The sequence below is a fragment of the Borostomias antarcticus genome, assembly GCF_949987555.1.
Source record: "Borostomias antarcticus genome assembly, chromosome: 5".
In the NCBI taxonomy this organism is placed as follows: Eukaryota; Metazoa; Chordata; class Actinopteri; order Stomiiformes; family Stomiidae; genus Borostomias; species Borostomias antarcticus.
Window position 1 is genome coordinate 28,921,904 of NC_140238.1, and position 19,365 is coordinate 28,941,268.

Consider the following 19,365-nt stretch of genomic DNA (forward strand, 5'->3'; position numbering starts at 1 on the left):
CTTCGACCAAGTTTCATGAAAATCGGTGCATTCATTTTATGGTGCATTACAGTCTATGGTTGAGGAGTGAAAGCTGTTTTTAGTTGTAACTGAGTGAACTTCTTAATTAGTGGACTGCCCTCCTTTGTGTGTCTGTCTATGTGTGACTGTGAGGCAAGAGAGAGGGAAGCCCTGTCGTAATGTGATTCATCACAGTGATACGCCCCAGCACCCAGCATGAGGTACTTGTTAAAAAGGTCAAAGTGACTTGGAGGGGAAAAGTGCAACTTATGTTGCCTGGTGGCCGTCTCCGCCTCTCTTTGCCAAGTCGCATGCGACAGATGCAAACGGTCAACATGTCCAGCATTCAAGACTGGAATCAGAAATTCAGACTCGAGACAGAATTTCTGGCTGGAACCAGTCATTGAAGAATGGAACCAGTCATTGAAGAATGGAACCAGTCATTGAAGAATGGAACCAGAAATTCAGATTGGAACCATGCAGTTCATGAGCGGTCTGCTGAGTGAAGATAAGAGCATGTCAGTCACGGGAGAACTGGGCTGGCACAGGGATGGAGTGATGAGGGGGTAAGGAGAAAGAAGAGAGGAGGTGAGGGAAAGAGGGAGAGCCTCTACAGTACAACAGCTTATAACTAACCTGGACAAATGCATAGTATGTGTAAAATCCTACTGTACCTGACAAAATAAAATCAGATTCTGATAATCAGGAGCGGTCAGACCCAGTCTTGTTCACCAGAGAAGCAGAGGGAAAGAAAAGGTGAGAGAGAAGGATAGAAAGAGAGAGAGAGAGAGAGAGAGAGAGAGCACCTCTGAATTTGCTTCATGTAATATTGATGTTGTGTGAAAATTTACATCCAAGGGAGGCTACATCTGTCTCTCGCCGACCTTTACCCCCCTCCTTCTCTCTCTTTTTTATTTCTCTCCCCTTCCCTCTCACCTCAATCTCTCTCTGTCTCCGTCCATCCATTCCTCTCTGTGTGTTGCCAGAAGCGTTCCCAGAATAAAGAGCCCCCATCCTCTCCCCCCAGAGGAGGTTAAGTGCCTTTGTCCCAGAAAAACAGCCGTTTCTAATTCGCATGGACCCAGTCTCCCTATCAACAACCCTTCAAAACAATGAGAGAAACCGGCTGGTCCAACATCGGTTGTGCCACTGTCCCAGAAAAATCCATATGATCGTTGTCCAATCTTCTCCCAGACGGCCAACCAGTCACAGAGATGGAAGTGTCGCTTTAATGAATCACTGTGCCAATAACACCGAAACTCTTCCAGAGCGGTTGGCGTAAGGTCAATTACTGAGGCTGTCTTACTGTAGGTACCTCAATGGAACAGAGCTGTCATGATTTGACTATGGTAAATCTAATCTAGAGTGCTCTTTGACCCAGTTTCCTGGGTACAGATTGAGTTTGTTGTACAAAACTGAGGAGGCTTTTCAATAGAAAGTCTCTTCATTTTTGTTCCAGAGAGCATTTCATATTTTTCTGTCCGCCACATACAGAACAAACTAAAGCATGACGGACATGGGTCCCTAGATGCAAGTCAATGCGTATGCAGACCATTCAGAATGTAGCGGTCTGGTGTGATACAGTAGGTCCTTAAAGACCTGGCCTATTTAAAGTCAGGGTAGCTCAGTGTTTACCCTAGGATTTTTTTTCAGGGGGGGTGGTAGGCCCCCCGAAACTAGTGTTGGCGCGGGTCGGGCATGTCACGGATACATGGTGTCAACAGTGTTGTCATAGACGTGCACAGTAAGGTGTTTATCGGGGCATTACACAAAGGAAATGAGGGCACATAACTTAGGTAGGGTATTATCACCTTTATTTAAACTCGAAGATCAACTGAGGTACGAGCCTCATTTACAGTGATGTCGAGTAAGTACAAAGTATGCCTTGCACCAAATAAATGATACAAGACAAGCATCATCCTGCAGTACATTTGTAGAAAAATAAAATTACAAACCAGATTCACATAAAACAAGTACATACAGAATTAAAGTGATCATAAAGTAGTGATTTAAAATGACTGAGGGGAACTAAAGAATCAAATTGAAAAGTAATTTTAAGTGAGTTCCAGGCCTCAGGAGCATAAAATGAAAATGCAGTTTTACCCAGTTCGGTTCAAACTCTTGGGATGTCTAAAAGGAGCCGATCACAGGAGCGAGTGTAATGTGGGCTGGAGGTCTGGACAAGCATTGAGATAATTTAAGATGGGAGTTCACCTAAAAGGGCCTTGTAGATAATGCTTGTCACGTCTCTGGTAAAGGGAGGACCATCCAACATTAGCATAAAGAGTACAGTGATGAGTGCCGCAGGGATCTCCAGTAATAAATCTGATGGCAGAGTGGTTCTTCTTTTTGTTTCTTCAAAGCAATGTTATACGACAATCTCCCATTTCTTGACACGTCTTTGCGTGTGTGTTGAACTCTGCAAGGTCTTTCTGGCGGGTAGCAGAGGGCAGAGTGGTAAACAGCATGTAAAGCCTTAAGAGTATAAGTAGAGGCTTGCCTATAGATCAGATCATCGTAGTCGAGCACAGACATAAAAACAGCTTTAATAACTCTTTTTCTACAAAGCAAAGGAAAAATGGATCTATTTCTGTAAAAATAGCCAATTTTCTGTCTGAATTTCTTGACAAGCTGACAAGCTTGACAAGGTTGAATACTTGATTCTTATTGGCTGGAGGTGTGTGCATTATGTCTCAACAAATACACAGCTAGAGCCTCATCACAGTTTTCACAAATCACAGATTTATGTGCTTCTTTCACATGTCAGCATTACAATGAAACTGCATTTTAATCTTGGTTCTACGATTGTAAGTATGTTTTAATATTTTTTTCAGGCGAGAAAGTAACTATGTAGATTGGAATATGTGGTCAGTTTCTAATTATATGTCAAGACTTTTTCAAGTTCATTGTCTGGCAGTCTGGTACATTTCAGCTGAGTCATGAGCATCTGTAGAGGATGTATTCAGGAGTTCAAATCACGAATTACTTTTTGTATAAATTCCATATTAACACCAGTACAGCAGAAAATGTTATCCCACTCCCAAAAGGTAAAAAGCCTAATTTGGAGAGATTTCTTGAGTTTTATCAATGTTATGATATTTTTCCATATTGCTACTGAATTATGTGCTCCTAGAATTACAAGAATAATAGAATAGTATAGAATATAATAGATATAAAGTTTTTTTGCCATAACAAGTACAGGTACAATGGAATTCTTGTAATCGTTTGTCCTTACAGTATCTTATCTGAGATTTTTAAATGAAAAGTGCGTTACAAAAAAAATAAAATATTATTATTATTATTATCTTATCAGTGCTATCAGTTTCTCAGCAATCCATCTGGTGTGGACAGGGCACAGGGCTAAGGGCTAAGGAATGTGACCACAATTCAGAAATGAATAGTTACAAAAGCAAAAAATACAATACGATATACAATATAAAACATTTTAGGGCTGGATAAATTAATAAATTATAGGGGTGAAACACAACATATAGGGACAGATGACATTAGATTGGGCAGACGACATCAAATACATACCTCTTTCCACAATATGGATAGCAGGAGAGGCAGAGGTAAGGGGGGGAGAATGTTTTAGGGGTGTCATACGGGACGTGAGGTCACAAAGGGGACGGAAAAATGACTGAGAGTTTCCTGATAACGAGGGGTAGGCTACTCATGAAATACAATAATAAAACAATACAATGAATAAAATAATAATAATGAAGTGTAATTATAAGTGTGAATTTTGTGTAATTATAAAATGGACATTAATAACAATGCTACTGTATATGTAGACTGCACCCTTGTGCCATCACTATATTGATATGCCCAAACAAAGACCTGTCTGCTTTCAAGATCGCCACCCTCCCACTTGATTTCACTTCTCTCACTGAATGTTTTCAGCTTGTTGGTTTTATTGGGTCATGGAATTTATTTGCTGGTGGGTCTTCATCTAGTCATTCATTCTTGAAGATTGCATAGTATTGCTCACCAATCTCATATGCTTTCATCAGGTTGGAGGTAATGCCCTTGGGGGCTGCCTTTGCCATAGAAATAGAATAGAATAATAATAAAATAGAATAGAATGTCTATTTGCCACGTGTAACAAGTACAGGTAGCCTACAAGTGCATTGTCATCACTTGTCCTTACAGTATCTTATCAGTACTAATTAGTTCTTCATTCCAGTCCTAGGTATGCAGCTAGACATTTACGGATCATGGGTGGATTGTTGTCAACACAAGAAGCGTTCCTCCCCTTTCCATGCTACACGCTTCATGCCTTTGCAGTATGATTACTTAAAAATATGGGAACATAGGGCTGTGGGAACAGAGGGCCTCATTTTGAAAAACAAAAAAATCTTAGAACTGTGGGAACATAGGGATGACCCCCCCTAAATAGTTGCATCTGCTTGTGAGGCGGACATGCTGACAGTTACGCCAATAGGGACATCCAGCAGTATGCGGCACTGTAAACAGGGGTGGCCAATGCCATCCTGATAAAAAAAAAAGCTGGCCTCCCCATTGGCCACCCCCCCCCCCCCCCCCAAAAAAAAGGTTTGAAAGAAACTAACATGCATTTAATATTACCAGGCTCTGTTTATATATGCATGTCAGAATCTTTCAAAAGCTAATAATAAAAACAACATTTTAATCAGGCACACACATACTGTAGGCCACTTCGGTATAGGTCCTTCCTTCTGAGCAAGCCGCAAGCACACTGCTGCCTTATGGCGCGTTCCAGGCAACCCGTAACTCGTATTTTTCCGACCTTCTACACGTGAAAATGCGCTGGAATGGCAGTCAAACCCGTAACTTCCCACCCGTGAACTCGTACCAGATCGATGTACTCCCAGTTGCGCTCTCTGACGTTACACAGCCCTCTAAGCAAGATGGCAGCCCCCATGGGTATGGCGACAAAGATAACTTTAGGGAAACGTAAAGTAAATTTGTACGTTGTAATCAAAATAATACAAACGATTATGCACTACAATCTGCTATGTGTATGTAATGATGCCCAAATATATTGACAAGAGATAGCTAGTGCTAGCTAGCTAACATTAAGGTAAACCTGAACGTGACCATGCAAACGGTGAAAAGTCGATGATGTCAATAAATAAAATGTAACGTAGGCCTACGATTTCTTAGCATAGCGAAATTAGGCATACAATGTTTAGCTTGCCAGCTCTGACAATGTGCCAAATCTCAAGCTTTTACCATATCAGCTTGTTTACATTTATCCAGAATTCCACGCATTCAGACAGTTTGCCTGGAACGCTATGAAGTCGTGAGTCGTGACTTGAAGTCGTAACTTACAGGCTCAAAATCCAATCTGGAACGCGGCATTAGTCCTGGGTTACACGGCAACGTTTCGAGAACGAAAATGATAACGGAACGAGAATGACGTCCAAGTTACACAGAACGTTTCCTACTTGTTTGCCAGAAAGGTGTGTATGCGGTGTTAAAACGTTTCCTACAGCTTGCAGCCCAGCATCAGACCGCTTCTAGGTTGCGGTGCTACAGTGCTTACGTTAGCTGACAGTGCTTGGTTGGGGTTGGTAGCTAAATTGTTATTTGCCTTATGACAGAAGGACACTATGGCTTGCATCATTGCGCTAGGCTAGCTAACTGAAGCTGAAGGCACAGAGTTTCCTGGAAACTAGAGTTTACTTTACTAAAGTAGGGTAACGTTACCTAGCTAGCTAGAATGATTTTCAAAACACTTTGCAAACTTGTCCTAATGTTAGCCAGGACTGCCATAGGCAAGGGCAGGCAACTGCAGTTATGGGCTGGTAAAACATTAAGGGATATTCTGGAATTTTTTAACTAGGGCCTCATTTCCGATTTACCTATGATGTTTTTGACTGATGGTGATCATTTTCAGTTACTGTGAGACTGAGACAGAGAGGGACACAGGGACAGACTCAGCCGAAAGTAACTTTAGTCAACCGTTCCTGGACAACAGATGAAGTTATGGTGTTCCCTTGACACTTCTTAGGTCATTATCATTAGTTTTATTTTTAAAAGTAGAATCACTGATTTTATTATTTCATCCTAGACTTTACATTGCACTGTATCTGTTCTTGTCCTTGTCCTTTTTGCACTGAAGCCGTGTTGACAAAGAATTTCCCCTCTAGGGATAAATAAAGTTGATTATCTATCTATCTATCTATCTATCTATCTATCTATCTATCTATCTATCTATCTATCTATCTATCTATCTATCTATCTATCTATCTATCTATCTATCTATCTATCTGTCTGTCTATCTGTCTGTCTGTCTGTCTGTCTGTCTGTCTGTCTGTCTACCTACCTACCTATCCATCCTACCTATCCATCCATCCATCCATCCATCCTACCTATCCATCCATCCATCCATCCATCCATCCATCCTACCTATCCATCCATCCATCCATCCATCCATCCATCCATCCATCCATCCATCCATCCATCCATCCATCCAATCTATCTATTCTCCACCCACTGTGTCGGTGTGTTCATGTCTATTAAGGTTGTTAGAATAGATCATCACAGAAACTCTTGCCTGTCCTTTTTTTAGGAACCCTGCTGCTCAAGAGCTCTTCTGTGTCATAACAACACAGAAACTTGCCCATCCAACTTTTTTCCACTGCCTCTGCGTGTGGACTTTCTCAATTATGCTTTGTTTGCTTAATCCTTGGCCACCCTATTATTTCCACCTGTCCCCCTATTGCCACCCCTATAAAAAATCTCTGGGGGCAACCCTAACCGTAAACGCACGACTTCACTGGCAAAATATGGTTCAAGCAACTGACACAGATAAACCATTCCGCTGACAATCTGTATCTTTCATATGATATGCTTGTCAGGGAAAGCCAAAATAAGGTTTGATCGGCCTGTAAAAAGTCTTTCTTAAAGAACCTCTCACTATTTGTGAGGTCCATGGGACGGTGATGCAATTTTTCCAAGTGAATTAATTGGTTAGCAGGCAATGCTTCATACATTTTGATCCATAATATCGAACATAGCCTTCTTCGGAGCAGGTTAGCTGGGCTTTGGCATTAGGTCTTACCAACCATATTTTGGGGTGAAATTTGGTCTTAAATTGCATTCCAACTCGCATTAAAAAGGTCTTAAATTGAACTTGCTGAAACCTGCAGATACCCTGTGGGATGTACGATTCACTTGCTCTTGACACTACAGTAAATTGCTTTGGATAAATGTCTCTGCTAAAGGCTTAAATGTTAATGTCAAATAATTCATTAATTAACTAAGGGTGATTACATCAATTAATGAATGAAGGATTACTTTACTGCAGATATCATCTTCAGTCTGGGTGTGGAGGAGGAGATTAAGTTTGTCCTCGACGCTCCTATTTGTGTGTGTGTGTGTGTGTGTGTGTGTGTGTAGACAGGTCTAGTCTGCAGGTCAGAGGGGGATGAGGCTCCTTGGGCCAATGCCTCTTTCTGCCTGGATCCCATTCTCATCTGGCAGGGCCCTCCAACAGCACATACTCATCCACCAGGATTATCCCTCCTTAGTGGTTCTGGAAAGCAAACAGCCACACACAGGCACACACACATGTAGTGCACGCACACACAAGCGCGCAAGCACACATGCACTCAGGTAGAATAGCATGAGCAGAGGAGAGATGAGAGACAAGGGAGGAGAGGGGAGGAGAGGGAAGCGTGAGCAGGAGAGGGAAGAAGGAAGGGAAGTCTAGACAGAGGAGAGGAGGAAGGAGGAGAGGAAAGAGGGAAGGGAAGTCTAGACAGAGGAGAGGAGGAAGGAGGATAGGAAAGAGGGAAGGGAAGTCTAGAGAGAGGAGAGGAGGAAGGAGGAGAGGAAAGAGGGAAGGGAGGATAGACAGAGGAGAGGAGGATGGAGGAGAGGGAAGGGAGGATAGACAGAGGAGAGGAGAAAGGAGGAGAGTATAAGTGGGAAGTGTGAGCAGAGAGGAGTGGAACGAGGGATGAGAAGAGTGTGAGCAGAGAGGAGAGGAGGGCTTTTGTCGGGCCATGTAAATATTCCATGTTAGCGTCTATTGTTAGGCCTGGATTAACAATGTTACAGCTGCTGCTCCCCCTACTGCTCTGAGGCAGTACCCTGCCCACCCACACACGCACACCTGCACACCCACACATACATACATACACACATACACACACACACACACACACACACACACACACACACACACACACACACACACACAAATTATGCAAACACACTAACACAGACACACAATCTGATGCACAGGCCAACACACACACACACACACACACACACACACACACACACACACACACAGACACACACACACACACACACACACACACACACACACACACACACACACTAACATACAGGCACACAAGCAGACATGAAGGCAAAACACACACAAACACACAGAATATTCTGAGTAATGGTACACATACAGGTTCAGAATATGAAAGGTTGTATTTTGCACTGAAAATCAGAACAGAAACGTAAGCACCATCTCTTTGCCTAGGAATGTTACTGAATGGCTAATCCATCCTTGCACAGACCCTTCACCAATTTGGTTGCAGGCTTTCTCCATGGCTTGAATGAGGGGCATTTTCACATACTGTAGGGCTGGAGATTGTAAGCCTTCCACCACTATGCTGAAAAATAACCCCCTCCTCAATGGGGTTAGAGTATGGTGGGAGGTATTGGACTAAAGATCATGGTTGCTTAAGTCACCAATCTTGGAGCAGAGCAGTTCAGTGAAAAGATACAGTACAATGTCCCAGATGACAAAGTGTCTCATCTGTTCTGCATCCATTTGATCTCCTGGTTTCCACTGGGGGAATTGTTGATTGATTGATTTTCTCTTACGTTGATTTAAATATGATTTTCATGAATAATCTGCAGTGTAATGTAAACAGAATCAAACCAAAGTTATTATTTATTTATCAGGAACAGTGGAAGATGGACATATTGAAGAAACCAAAACTCAGAAACTATATTGACATTAAGGTAGAGTATTTTACAGAACCCTATGCATTATTTAATTTAAAGAGAGGGGGGATGTCATTGTGTGCCCAGCTAAGGTCTAGTACCCTACCATTGGCAGTTGAGGTAGGTAGGTATAAAGGGATACCCGAAGAGGAGCGTTTGTGTGTTCTCTGCGATCTTGGGGTTGGGGATCTTGGGGAGTCTCTGGACAAACAACAACACAGATCCTGTAACTGTACTGTAAGTATTTCAATTTCAATGTTTACATAGCTGTGTATTTTGGTATCGCCTTGGTAGTAAATGATGCTAACGTTATGTGCAAGCTACCCTTTTGTAATGATTGTCTATCAAATGTTCTCTTTCTAACATTAGCTAATGTTAGCCAGCTAACTAGCTAGCTAACTTGATAGCTAGCTTTCTCTCTACATAGCTAGGAAACCTATGTAGCATGCGTTGCCATGCGTGTTTTAAGTTTAGCTTTTTGTGGTAATTTTAATGTTGGGTTGGCAACTTGTAGACATTTCTTGAACTTTTGTGAAGCGTTGTGGTGGGCCTTTGTTCATTGGCCACCATCATGCAATGGCTGCACGACACAAATTCAGATAGAAATACAGATAAAACCCATACGGAAGCATACTTTGTGGCGATTTTTTTGTCAGAACATCAACGGACACCATTGACCATTCGGTGGTTTCCTGTCTTTAAAAACGAGAGTTTATGGTGTTTTTGAGAGATGTTCTCTATGCACCTATGAATCCATTGAATGTGTTAGCGGCGACAGGCTACATCTCAAGAGTGCACCGTTTGACGAAACTTTGATATCACACGTTATATATGATCATAAATAACCTTATAACATGGCTTATAATCCTACGTACAGAACCTGCCCTTTAATCATTTTGATAAAGAATAGAATGTATAAGTGTCCCAAAAGCTCAGGCAACGTCTGTGAAAGTTCTCATGTTCAATGGGCTAACGCTAAGGCTGTGCTAGGTACAGTACTAGTTGGCACTACTAGCTAGCTAAACTATTGCTAAATTTACCCATGTTATTAGATTCTAATTTCTGCGGTGGATGACAAAACTCCAGAGGTCTATCACTGGCTGGACAGTCCTATCCATGTCTCTTGTGTGTACAGTATATCTGTCTCTTTCATGTGGCTGACTGTCTTGTCTCCCCCTCCAGCCCAGGTGGCCTCACAAGTCGATGGTGTGTCTGCGGCAGCTGGAGGAGCTGAAGGAGGAGAACGCTCACGCTCCAATGCTCATAGGAGGAATCTGCAGAGAGAACTGAAGGAGCAAGCCAGAGCATGACACTGGAGATCACTGCACTACACAGCCAGCTCAGGTAACGCCCCCCTTCCCACTGCATGCGTGCGTGTGTTTGAGAGAGAGATCAGATTCCATATCCCTTGTTCATTTTGAGAAATCTGTTGCCGTTGAGTAACCTGTTCCAAATCCTATTTTCAATGTGCTTTGTTTGAGCGTTCTAACTCCATCTGTTTGTCCACATCTAACACTGTTACTGTCCATATGTCTGTCTGCACATGACCACTCAGCATCACCGAATGGAAGCCAGAGAAGTAGGTTACCGTGTGTGTGCACGTGCGCGAGTGGTGTCTGTGTGTGTGTGCACGTGCGCGAGTGGTGTCTGTGTGTGTGTGTGTGTTTATGGTCAAAGAAAGGGTCTAAGTGGATTAGACATAGTCTTACCATTGTTCGTATGCACTGCAGGCTACAGTATCAAATTATTTGGAACTTACAGTACTGTGTGTGTTTCCCCAGGCTGAGATGATCAATAAGCAGCGCCAAGAAAAGTTTGCTCACCATTGTGTGTGTTTATCAAAGAAGTGTTTCAAACCATGGACCAAGGTAGGCCTATCTTAATATTATTATTTTTTATCTTATTTTAGACCACCCACCTTGAGGACTCCACGCCACATTGCCCATAAACCCCAGCATGTGACACCAGTCTGGATGGTTGGTGTTTTTTTTTTCTGACTGACCTGATCACATTTTTTAAATGAATCACATTTTTTCAGTTATATATACTTTACCAAAGACCAATTCTTTAAGCCATGTCCAATTTCTTTTGATTCTGTCTTTTAGATCGTCCACGGTGTCTTGGGGGCCCATCGTTGGACGATGTAGTTCAATTCATTGTGGTGGTGAGGGAGGAGGTACTGGAGGCGCCGAGACCAGGAGGGGACAGCTGCTGGCTCCAGCCCTGCCAGAACACCTGTCCCCGCCACCACCACCCGGCTCAAGAGTACTGCAACAAAGTATTAACTTGTCTTGTTACTGATGAAAAAACAACAAAAACCTTAATCCTGTTTTGTTATCAAAGGCCTCTTGGTTGTGTGATCTCTGTCTTGCTTGCACGGCGTTCCATTGGCTGCTGTGAAAAAGATCATCATCCACATGCAGTTCGAGGTAAGAATACATCTATAGAAATCGTCAGTTTGACTACTCATTAGTTATGTATCCCACAACTCTCTCTCTTTCTCTCTTTGTGTATGATGCAGGGGTGTCTTCCCCACAACTAGCTCTTCAAAATGTCAATGATGCTGGTCCAGGCAGTCATGCCCATGGAGATGTGTAGGTATACCTCAAGTGGAAATGATACAGTTTATTAATGATGGTGTGAGATGTATTTGTCACATCCATATCTAATGTTCTAATTCATCTTGATCATAATGCTCACTTAACTGCTAATATAATTAACTTAACTATTAATGTAATAACATATTCTATCTTTCCTGTAGCTGCTGCTTCCAGAGAGTTGGTAATCAGCTCTCACCAATGAGCAGCAGCAGTAGATCATTTAGCCGCATGGGGAGGTCAATCAGCCACCCGCATCCCCCGCACCCTTCTCTGCATGTCAGCTGTTCCTCTGGATGCCAACCCGTATGTGGGCAGTGATCACATCACACCAGTCTTATAATCACTACACTGGTTTCCAGATAGCAAGCGGATCTGGGCCATATACAGGCCAGATCTGGCCCTTGTGGCTTAGTTCCGGCCCATATATGGCCCAGAATCATTACACATCCGCTTGCTATCTGGGTTACCTATCAGTTTTAGAAAATATTTTAAGATTATTTTATTTGTTCATAAATCACTCCATGGTCATGCACCTGAATACATGTCAGGCATCCTTTTACGATATACACCAAGTAGGTCCCCGAGGTCCTCTGGCACCGAACTATTAACGCTTCCTAAAGCCAGGACCAAGAGACGTGGGGAGGCAGCCTTGCCCCCAGCCTCTGGAACACCCTGACAGAAAAACTAAGAATGGATGAAACGGTGGGAACGTTTAAGTGAGATCATAAACATACCTTTTTAATCTTGCTTTTATCACGTAGCTGTACCGGTGTTATAATTACATTTTCTTGATTTAAAACTTTTTTTCACTGTTTCTTTTAAATTACTTTCTGTTTTTTTCCATGTATTATCTGTCCTGCTTTTTCTTAATTTTTTCGCAATATTTACTAATAAACAGTTTTTATCTTTTTTTATTCTGTAAAGCACTGTGTGCTACATTTGCTTGCATGAACATGTGCTATAGAAATAAATTTGAATTTGGTAATTTTATCTTATTGTGTACTTGTATTTTGTACTTGCTCTTTGCACTGTCCCGTCCCTGTCCAATGTTGTCTCCATGTTGTGCACCATGCTAAAAAACAAATTCCTAGTACACTGTTAAACTACAATGGCAATAAAACAAATTCTGATTCTGATTCTAAGACAAAACACATAGCGTTTATGGTTAATGGTGCTTTTAGCGGCTGCAATCCATTCTTTGTGAATTTGCCCCTGTGTGTAGTGTTTTGCAGTGTATGGATGAGTATGTGCTTATAGTTGTACAGATCTGGGCTGAGGTTGTGCTCCTTGAGTGAAAAAGTTCACCAACTGTGTGTTCTTTTTAATTTTAGTGTTTAAGCAATCGGAAAAAAAAACCTGTAAAAATGGACTTCCAAGTCTAGGGGGATTATATGCTAACCAGTTGGGTAACCTGAGTGTACTGTATGCATTTTGACGTGGATGTGAGAGTGTATGGCACAGGTGAATGTGTAGTGTAGGAGACAGGTTGAGCTGGCGCTGTCGTTGGACTCTCGCGCTCAGACAGTCCAGTCTTCTTTCCTTATTGTACGTTTAGCTTTTTGTGGCGAGAATGAATGAAACGAAAAGAAGCCTCACGGAAACAAGAGAAAGTGCGCCAGGGGAGAGAGACTGGTGGGGACAGGCGGCGTGCTCCAAAATGCCTTCCACCACATTATTGTTTGAGGTTTCCCCACATACTAGTACATCATCACCCAGCAGCCATGTGGCTCTCTCTTAATGGGACAGGATTATGGGAAGTTTAGTTTTTAATGCACCTAACCTATCGCAACATACATCAACATGCACATTCATTCAGTTTACTGCGGGATAACATCCTGCTGGGAATGGGAGATATTTTCAGTGTGTGCGGGTGGGAGGATGTATGTGTGTGTTTGTCCTTGCATGTGTGTGCGTGCATGCGTGTGTACTTGTGTGTGACACAGACCACCCACCCTCTAGACAGTAGAGAGTAGTTTAACTACTCTAGTAGTTTAACTGCTTTAGTATGTGTCTTTGGTAGTGACTTCACATACTAAACAGTTTAACCAGTACTGTGTGCTTGACCAGTCTAACTAGCCATCTAACCAGTATGTGTGTGTGTGTGTGTGTGTGTGTCCAGATGGTGACGGTGGTGACAGTGCTGCTCCACAGCGGAGCCACAGAGCTGACCTGCGACACCTGGATACTCCTGACTACCAACCTGACAGGTAAGAACATCTCCATACGTAACCACTGTCCCTAGGATACACACGCACACACACACACACACACACCCGATACACACACAATATACACCAGTCCATCCATCAAAAGAGTCAGCCTGTCAGTCAGTCAGTCAATCAATCAACAGGCATGCAAACTGGTTAGTGGTGAAAAAGGTGAGAAGGATGCATGAGCAGAGAAAAACACAGACCAGGGGGGACTAGGGGGGTCCGAATATGCAGGGATTCGTTTTTTCATAAGCTACTAAATGCAAATTTATTTCAGGATGTTTAGGATATCTCTGGTGCTGCCAGGGCTCTAAACTAACTTTTTCACCATCCTCCTGGAATCGTCCCAAAATATAATCTAAGCCGTACCGAAATGGATATGGACCGTCCCAAATTTAAAATCTTTGTTTTTATACATTATCATTACTTAAAATGACTTTTGACATAAATAAAACATCAGACAATTGATTGATGATGGATAATCTGTTTTATATTTCGATGCAAAAGGACATTTACATCAAATATAATTAACAATGTCAAGTGTCAAGTGTGAATGGAATATTTACAGACTGTCTGCCTCTGATTTCCTTGGCTGTCATCAAGAGTCAGTGAGGGGGGTGGGGGGATGGGCAAGTGGAAGTCACTGTATGGGTGATGGGGGCAGCTATCTTCCACTGTCAGAGGCTGGTGGTGTAGTTGCTGTCACACACAGTGCAGGGGGTGGCAGTCACTAGGGTTGCCACCTTCAATGGGGAAAAATAAGGGGACACCTTGCCAGCAGTCCCATGCTCACGGAACACAAATCAAGTAGGGGTCTGGGGGTCATCCCCCATGAGATTATGAGTGTCAGACACCAATTTATGTTTAATGCATCAAGTTCAAAGTCCTCTGCTATTGTCATCATGAATGAAGGAAATACATAGCCAATACGAGTAGGCTAAAGCACAGCTGCATCGATTATATTAAGATCAAATCAATAAACATCAGATCATAGACATGGGCAAAATGTTTGGTCTGAGGCCATATCATGCGAGGCTTTTTCGAGTGATGCCGTTTGGTCTGAGGCCGTATCGTCTGAGGAACAATGGCGTTTAGTGTGAATCACGAGAACTGATACATTTTTGTTTGAGGAGTGATGCCATTTAGAGTGAGACATGAGAACTGACAACTTTTAATTTGAGGAGTGATGCCTTTTAATGTGAGACACGAGAACTGACAACTTTTTGTTTGAGGAGTGAAGCCGTTTCATCCGAGGAGTGATTCCTTTTAGTGTGAGACACCAGAACTGACAACCTTTTGTCTGAGGACTGATGCCTTTTTGTCTGAGATGTGAGGATGTCCTAATATGGACACCGTACTCATGTCAAAATGTCCTTGCGCAAGAACCCCAAATTGCTCCCAATGAGTAGGCTAGCACCTTGCATGGCAGCTACTGCCAATGGTGTGTGAATGAGAGGCCATTATAAAGGGCTTTGGATATACTGTAAAGAGCTATATAAGTGCAGTCCATTAAGTGCAATGTGCTATGATATGCTCAAAGGGGTCCAATTGTGCTAATGTTCAGGTTCCCAAAACATGTCTTTGCTGAAAATACCACTCAGAATAAGCATTCTGGCATGCATCTATGCCCCTCTGTTGACCACAAGATCAGATTGAGTGCTTTTTCATATGCAAATGAGCTCAGCTAAGAGCAAGTCAGCAGGCCAGATAGCGAGGGCTGTTGACGGCGCTATGCTACCTCAAATATAGCTGGCTAGCCTGGACCCTCCACACTCGATGCCACTGTGACAAATTCCATTGTCACTCTCCCTGACTAAACATGATAGCGTTAGTGCCCATGTTATCTCCACGGTTGCATGCTGTTACCTCTAGCTACATTTGCTAGCTAGACACCACCAGGCTATATGACACCATTCGACTGCAAACAATAAAAGCTAGATTCTGTAGGCCGAGGGGAATCCAATGATGTCAATTTCTTAACATTTGATCATTTTTAATGACCGCTCGATGAGCTAGAAGTCTACCAATTTCATTCCACTAACGTTATTCTAACATGATGAGACGAGCATCCGCGTTGAGGCAAAAGGGGAGTTTGTTTGTGTTAGCTAGCTAGCGTTAGTACTATATGCAAACAAACACAGCATAATTACTTACAGTTTCCGCATAATTTCCACGGACAGTTGGTATTGCTTGATCATTCAGAAAGAGTTAATATGAAAATCCTGCATTGTACTGACCCAGGTTGGAAAAGCAATCGGACTGGATGGGATTTCTAGTGGGGTCCTGAAATCCTGTGCTAGCCAGCTAGCCCCGGTGTTGACAACCATCTTCAATGCATCCATAGCCCAAGCAGTTGTCCCCTCTTGTTTCAAGCACTCCATCATTGTCCCTGTGCCAAAGAACAACAGCCCCTCATGCCTGAATGACTATCGCCCGTGGCACTGACATCAGTGGTGATGAAGTGCTTTGAGAGGTTGGTGAAGGACTACATCTGCTCATCCCTGCCCAGCTCATTCGACCCGCTGCAGTTCGCTTATTAAGCCAACAGGAGCAGGGATGATGACATCACCAACCTCCTGCACACCATCTTAACTCACCTGGACGGGCGGAGGGGGAACTATGTGAGACTGCTCTTTATTGATTACAGCTCAGCTTTCAACACCATAGTCCCCCTCAAACTGGCTGAGAAGATGAGGGCACTAGTTCTCAACACCATCTTGTGCAAGGTGGTTAGGGCAGGCGGCACGACCTCCAGCTCCATAACCCTCAACACAGGCGCCCCCCAGGGGTGTGTCCTGAGCCCGCTGCTGTACAACATCTACACCCACGACTGTAATGCCATCTACAGATCCACTTCCATCGACAAGTTTGGGGACGACACGGTGGAGGGCTGATTACCAACAACGAGCAGCCCTACCTAAACCAGGTAGGAGGCAACGGGACGGCAGACACACCCCAGTGGGGAGCCTGTGGAGAGGGTTTCCATCTTCAAATACCTCGGCATCCACATCACCGAAGACCTCACCTGGACTGTACACACACAACATACACTCAAGAAGCGACGACAGAGACTTTACTTCCTCCGACAACTCAAGTTCAAGGTCTCACCCTCCATCCTGAAGACCTTTTACTCCTCAGCTGTTGAGAGCATCCTTACAAGCTGTGTCACCGCCAGCCAGTCAGTCAGTCAGTCAGTCAGTCAGTCAGTCAGTCTGGCAATCAGCCTATCAGTCAGTCAGTCAGTCAGTCTGGCAATCAGCCTATCAGTCAGTCAGCCAGTCAGTCAGTCAGTCAGTCAGTCAGTCTGGCAATCAGCCTATCAGTCAGTCAGCCTTTCAGTCAGTCCAGTAATCCGTCAGTGTTACTATATACAGTAATCAAATGAGCCAGCACCACATCCCCATGGTTTCTTTGGGGGGATGAGTCACAGAAGCTTCTTATGCAGAAATGAAATGAGCTTTATAGTCAACCTAGTGGCCATTCAGCAGTTTCCCTGCTCATTCAGAGTCTCCCTATTCCAGTATTGATGCGCTTCTCCCTGAACAGCCCACCCCTCCCCCCTGGGCACGCCTCTAATTGGCTAAACACTACTAAAGAAAGAGTTTTTTCCAGTTCAGGAGGATGTCTAAGGTTTTTTATCACGCTGTGTTTTTGAAAATGTAATACATGCTTTTATGACTTCTCATCTCGATTACTGCAATGCTTTGTATGTTGGTGTCAGTCAGGCCTCTCTCTCTCGCCTGCAGTTAGTCCAGAGCGCTGCCACTCGTCTGCTAACTGGTACACGTAAGCAAGAGCACATTACCCCGGTACTGGCTTCGCTCCACTGGCTTCCTGTGCGTTTTAGGATTGATTTTAAAATGTTGCTGTTTACTTTTAATTGCCTAAATGGCTTGGCACCCATCTACCTATCGGAACTGCTGGAACCCTATGCTCCTTCAAGGTCCCTCAGGTCTTCTGATCAGCTTCTCCTGGTTGTCCCCAAAGCCAGGCTGAAGCTCAGGGGGCATCGGACTTTCGCAGTGGCAGCCCCTAAGCTCTGGAACGAGCTGCCTCTGCATGTTAGACAGGTCCCCACTCTGCAGGTGTTTAAATCACGCCTCAAAACACACTTATATTCTTTGGCGTTTTCCTGACATAGCCTAAGAGATTTTGTCCTTTTTCATGTGACATACAGCGTATGTTTTACTATGTTCTCTTTGTGTGTTATTGTTGTTTGACTTGTACAGCACAAAGGTCTGACGAAAGGGTCAACTTTGTTTGTTTTTAAATGTGCTCTATAAATAAAGTGGTACGGATCAGATGATCTCCCCTCCACTAATGTCCTCTGCTCTCCTCATCTCCCCTCTCCTCCTCTCCTCCCCTCTCCCTACCCACATCTTTCCCACTCCACTTCTCTGTCTCCTCATGTCTCCATCCATCCACATCCTCCCTCTCCCCATCTTTCTCTTCCTCCACACATCTCTCTCTCCATCCTGTCCTTTGCTGTCTCTCTTCCTCCACTCGCTCTCTCTCTACTGCTATCCCTCCCTCCTTGGCTGTGTGTGTGTGTGTGTGTCTGGAGAGGGTGCCCAATGCACAATGCCTCATAGAGAAGAATGGACAGGACGTCCTGAATAGCCCCTCAACTCAGTGCTCATGAATCACATCTGTCTGTGCAAATGGCCACTGTAACACACACACACACACACACACACACACACACACACACACACACACACACACACACACACACACACACACACACACACACACACACAAGAGCTGAATACCTCCTCTCACATTCACTGAGATGCTGTATTTGGACTCACAAATTACATTCAATGTTTTTTTTTTGTTTTTTTCTTTTTTTAATAGACAAGACAGTACAAGACACTAGAACACAATACAACATAACAACATACACTATACAACACATGACACAACATAAAATACAAAAGAAAAAAAGGGGTGGGATCATTAAACAACAAACATAGATACTGTATACATAGGACAATCAGCTATAAACAAAATTTAGCTACATCGTGTGGTAGGTAATAAAGTAAAATATTACATATTTTGATTTTTAAAAATCTGGTCATTGCCCTTAGATCTAGCACTCAGCCTCTCCATGGGCAGCCTTTTAAAGATTTCCCTATACCACTGGATGACTGTTGGAGGCTTATCCATAATCCAATTGCAAAGAGTACATTTCCTAGCCAGAACTAACAATTCCTGGAGCAGCATGATATTGAAAGAACTCAAGGGCATGGTCTGATCTGGAAGGCTGAGCAGGAATAGTATTGGTTTCTTTTCAGTTCTACATTTGAAGATGATATTTAACTCTTTGGAGACATGTGACCAAAATTTTGAGATGATATAACACTGCCAAAAACAGTGTATATAAGTACTGGTCTTATCTTACATTTTAAACATAGTGGAGTTCTTGAGGAGTCAAACTTAAGGAGTCAAACTTATTAAGAATATATTGAGTTCTGTGTTGTCTGTGCAATATTTTATATTGAATCTCCTTACTGTAAATTTATTGCAGCAAAATGTACTACTACAAGAGAGAATACAGCTATTCCAGTCAGCCACCTCATACTCGTGCTCCAGGT

General features: G+C 43.2%; 1 protein-coding gene across 2 annotated transcripts in view; it reads left to right on the forward strand.

Annotated features, from left to right (window-relative positions):
• Window positions 1–19,365, forward strand: part of crhr1 (corticotropin releasing hormone receptor 1) — a 115,620-nt gene that overhangs the window by 16,751 nt on the left and 79,504 nt on the right. For both annotated transcript variants that reach the window (XM_084438034.1, XM_084438035.1), the window contains exon 2: window positions 13,678–13,765. In XM_084438034.1, coding sequence (XP_084294160.1) covers window positions 13,678–13,765 — 88 coding nt within the window. The remainder of the gene's footprint in view (window positions 1–13,677; window positions 13,766–19,365) is intronic.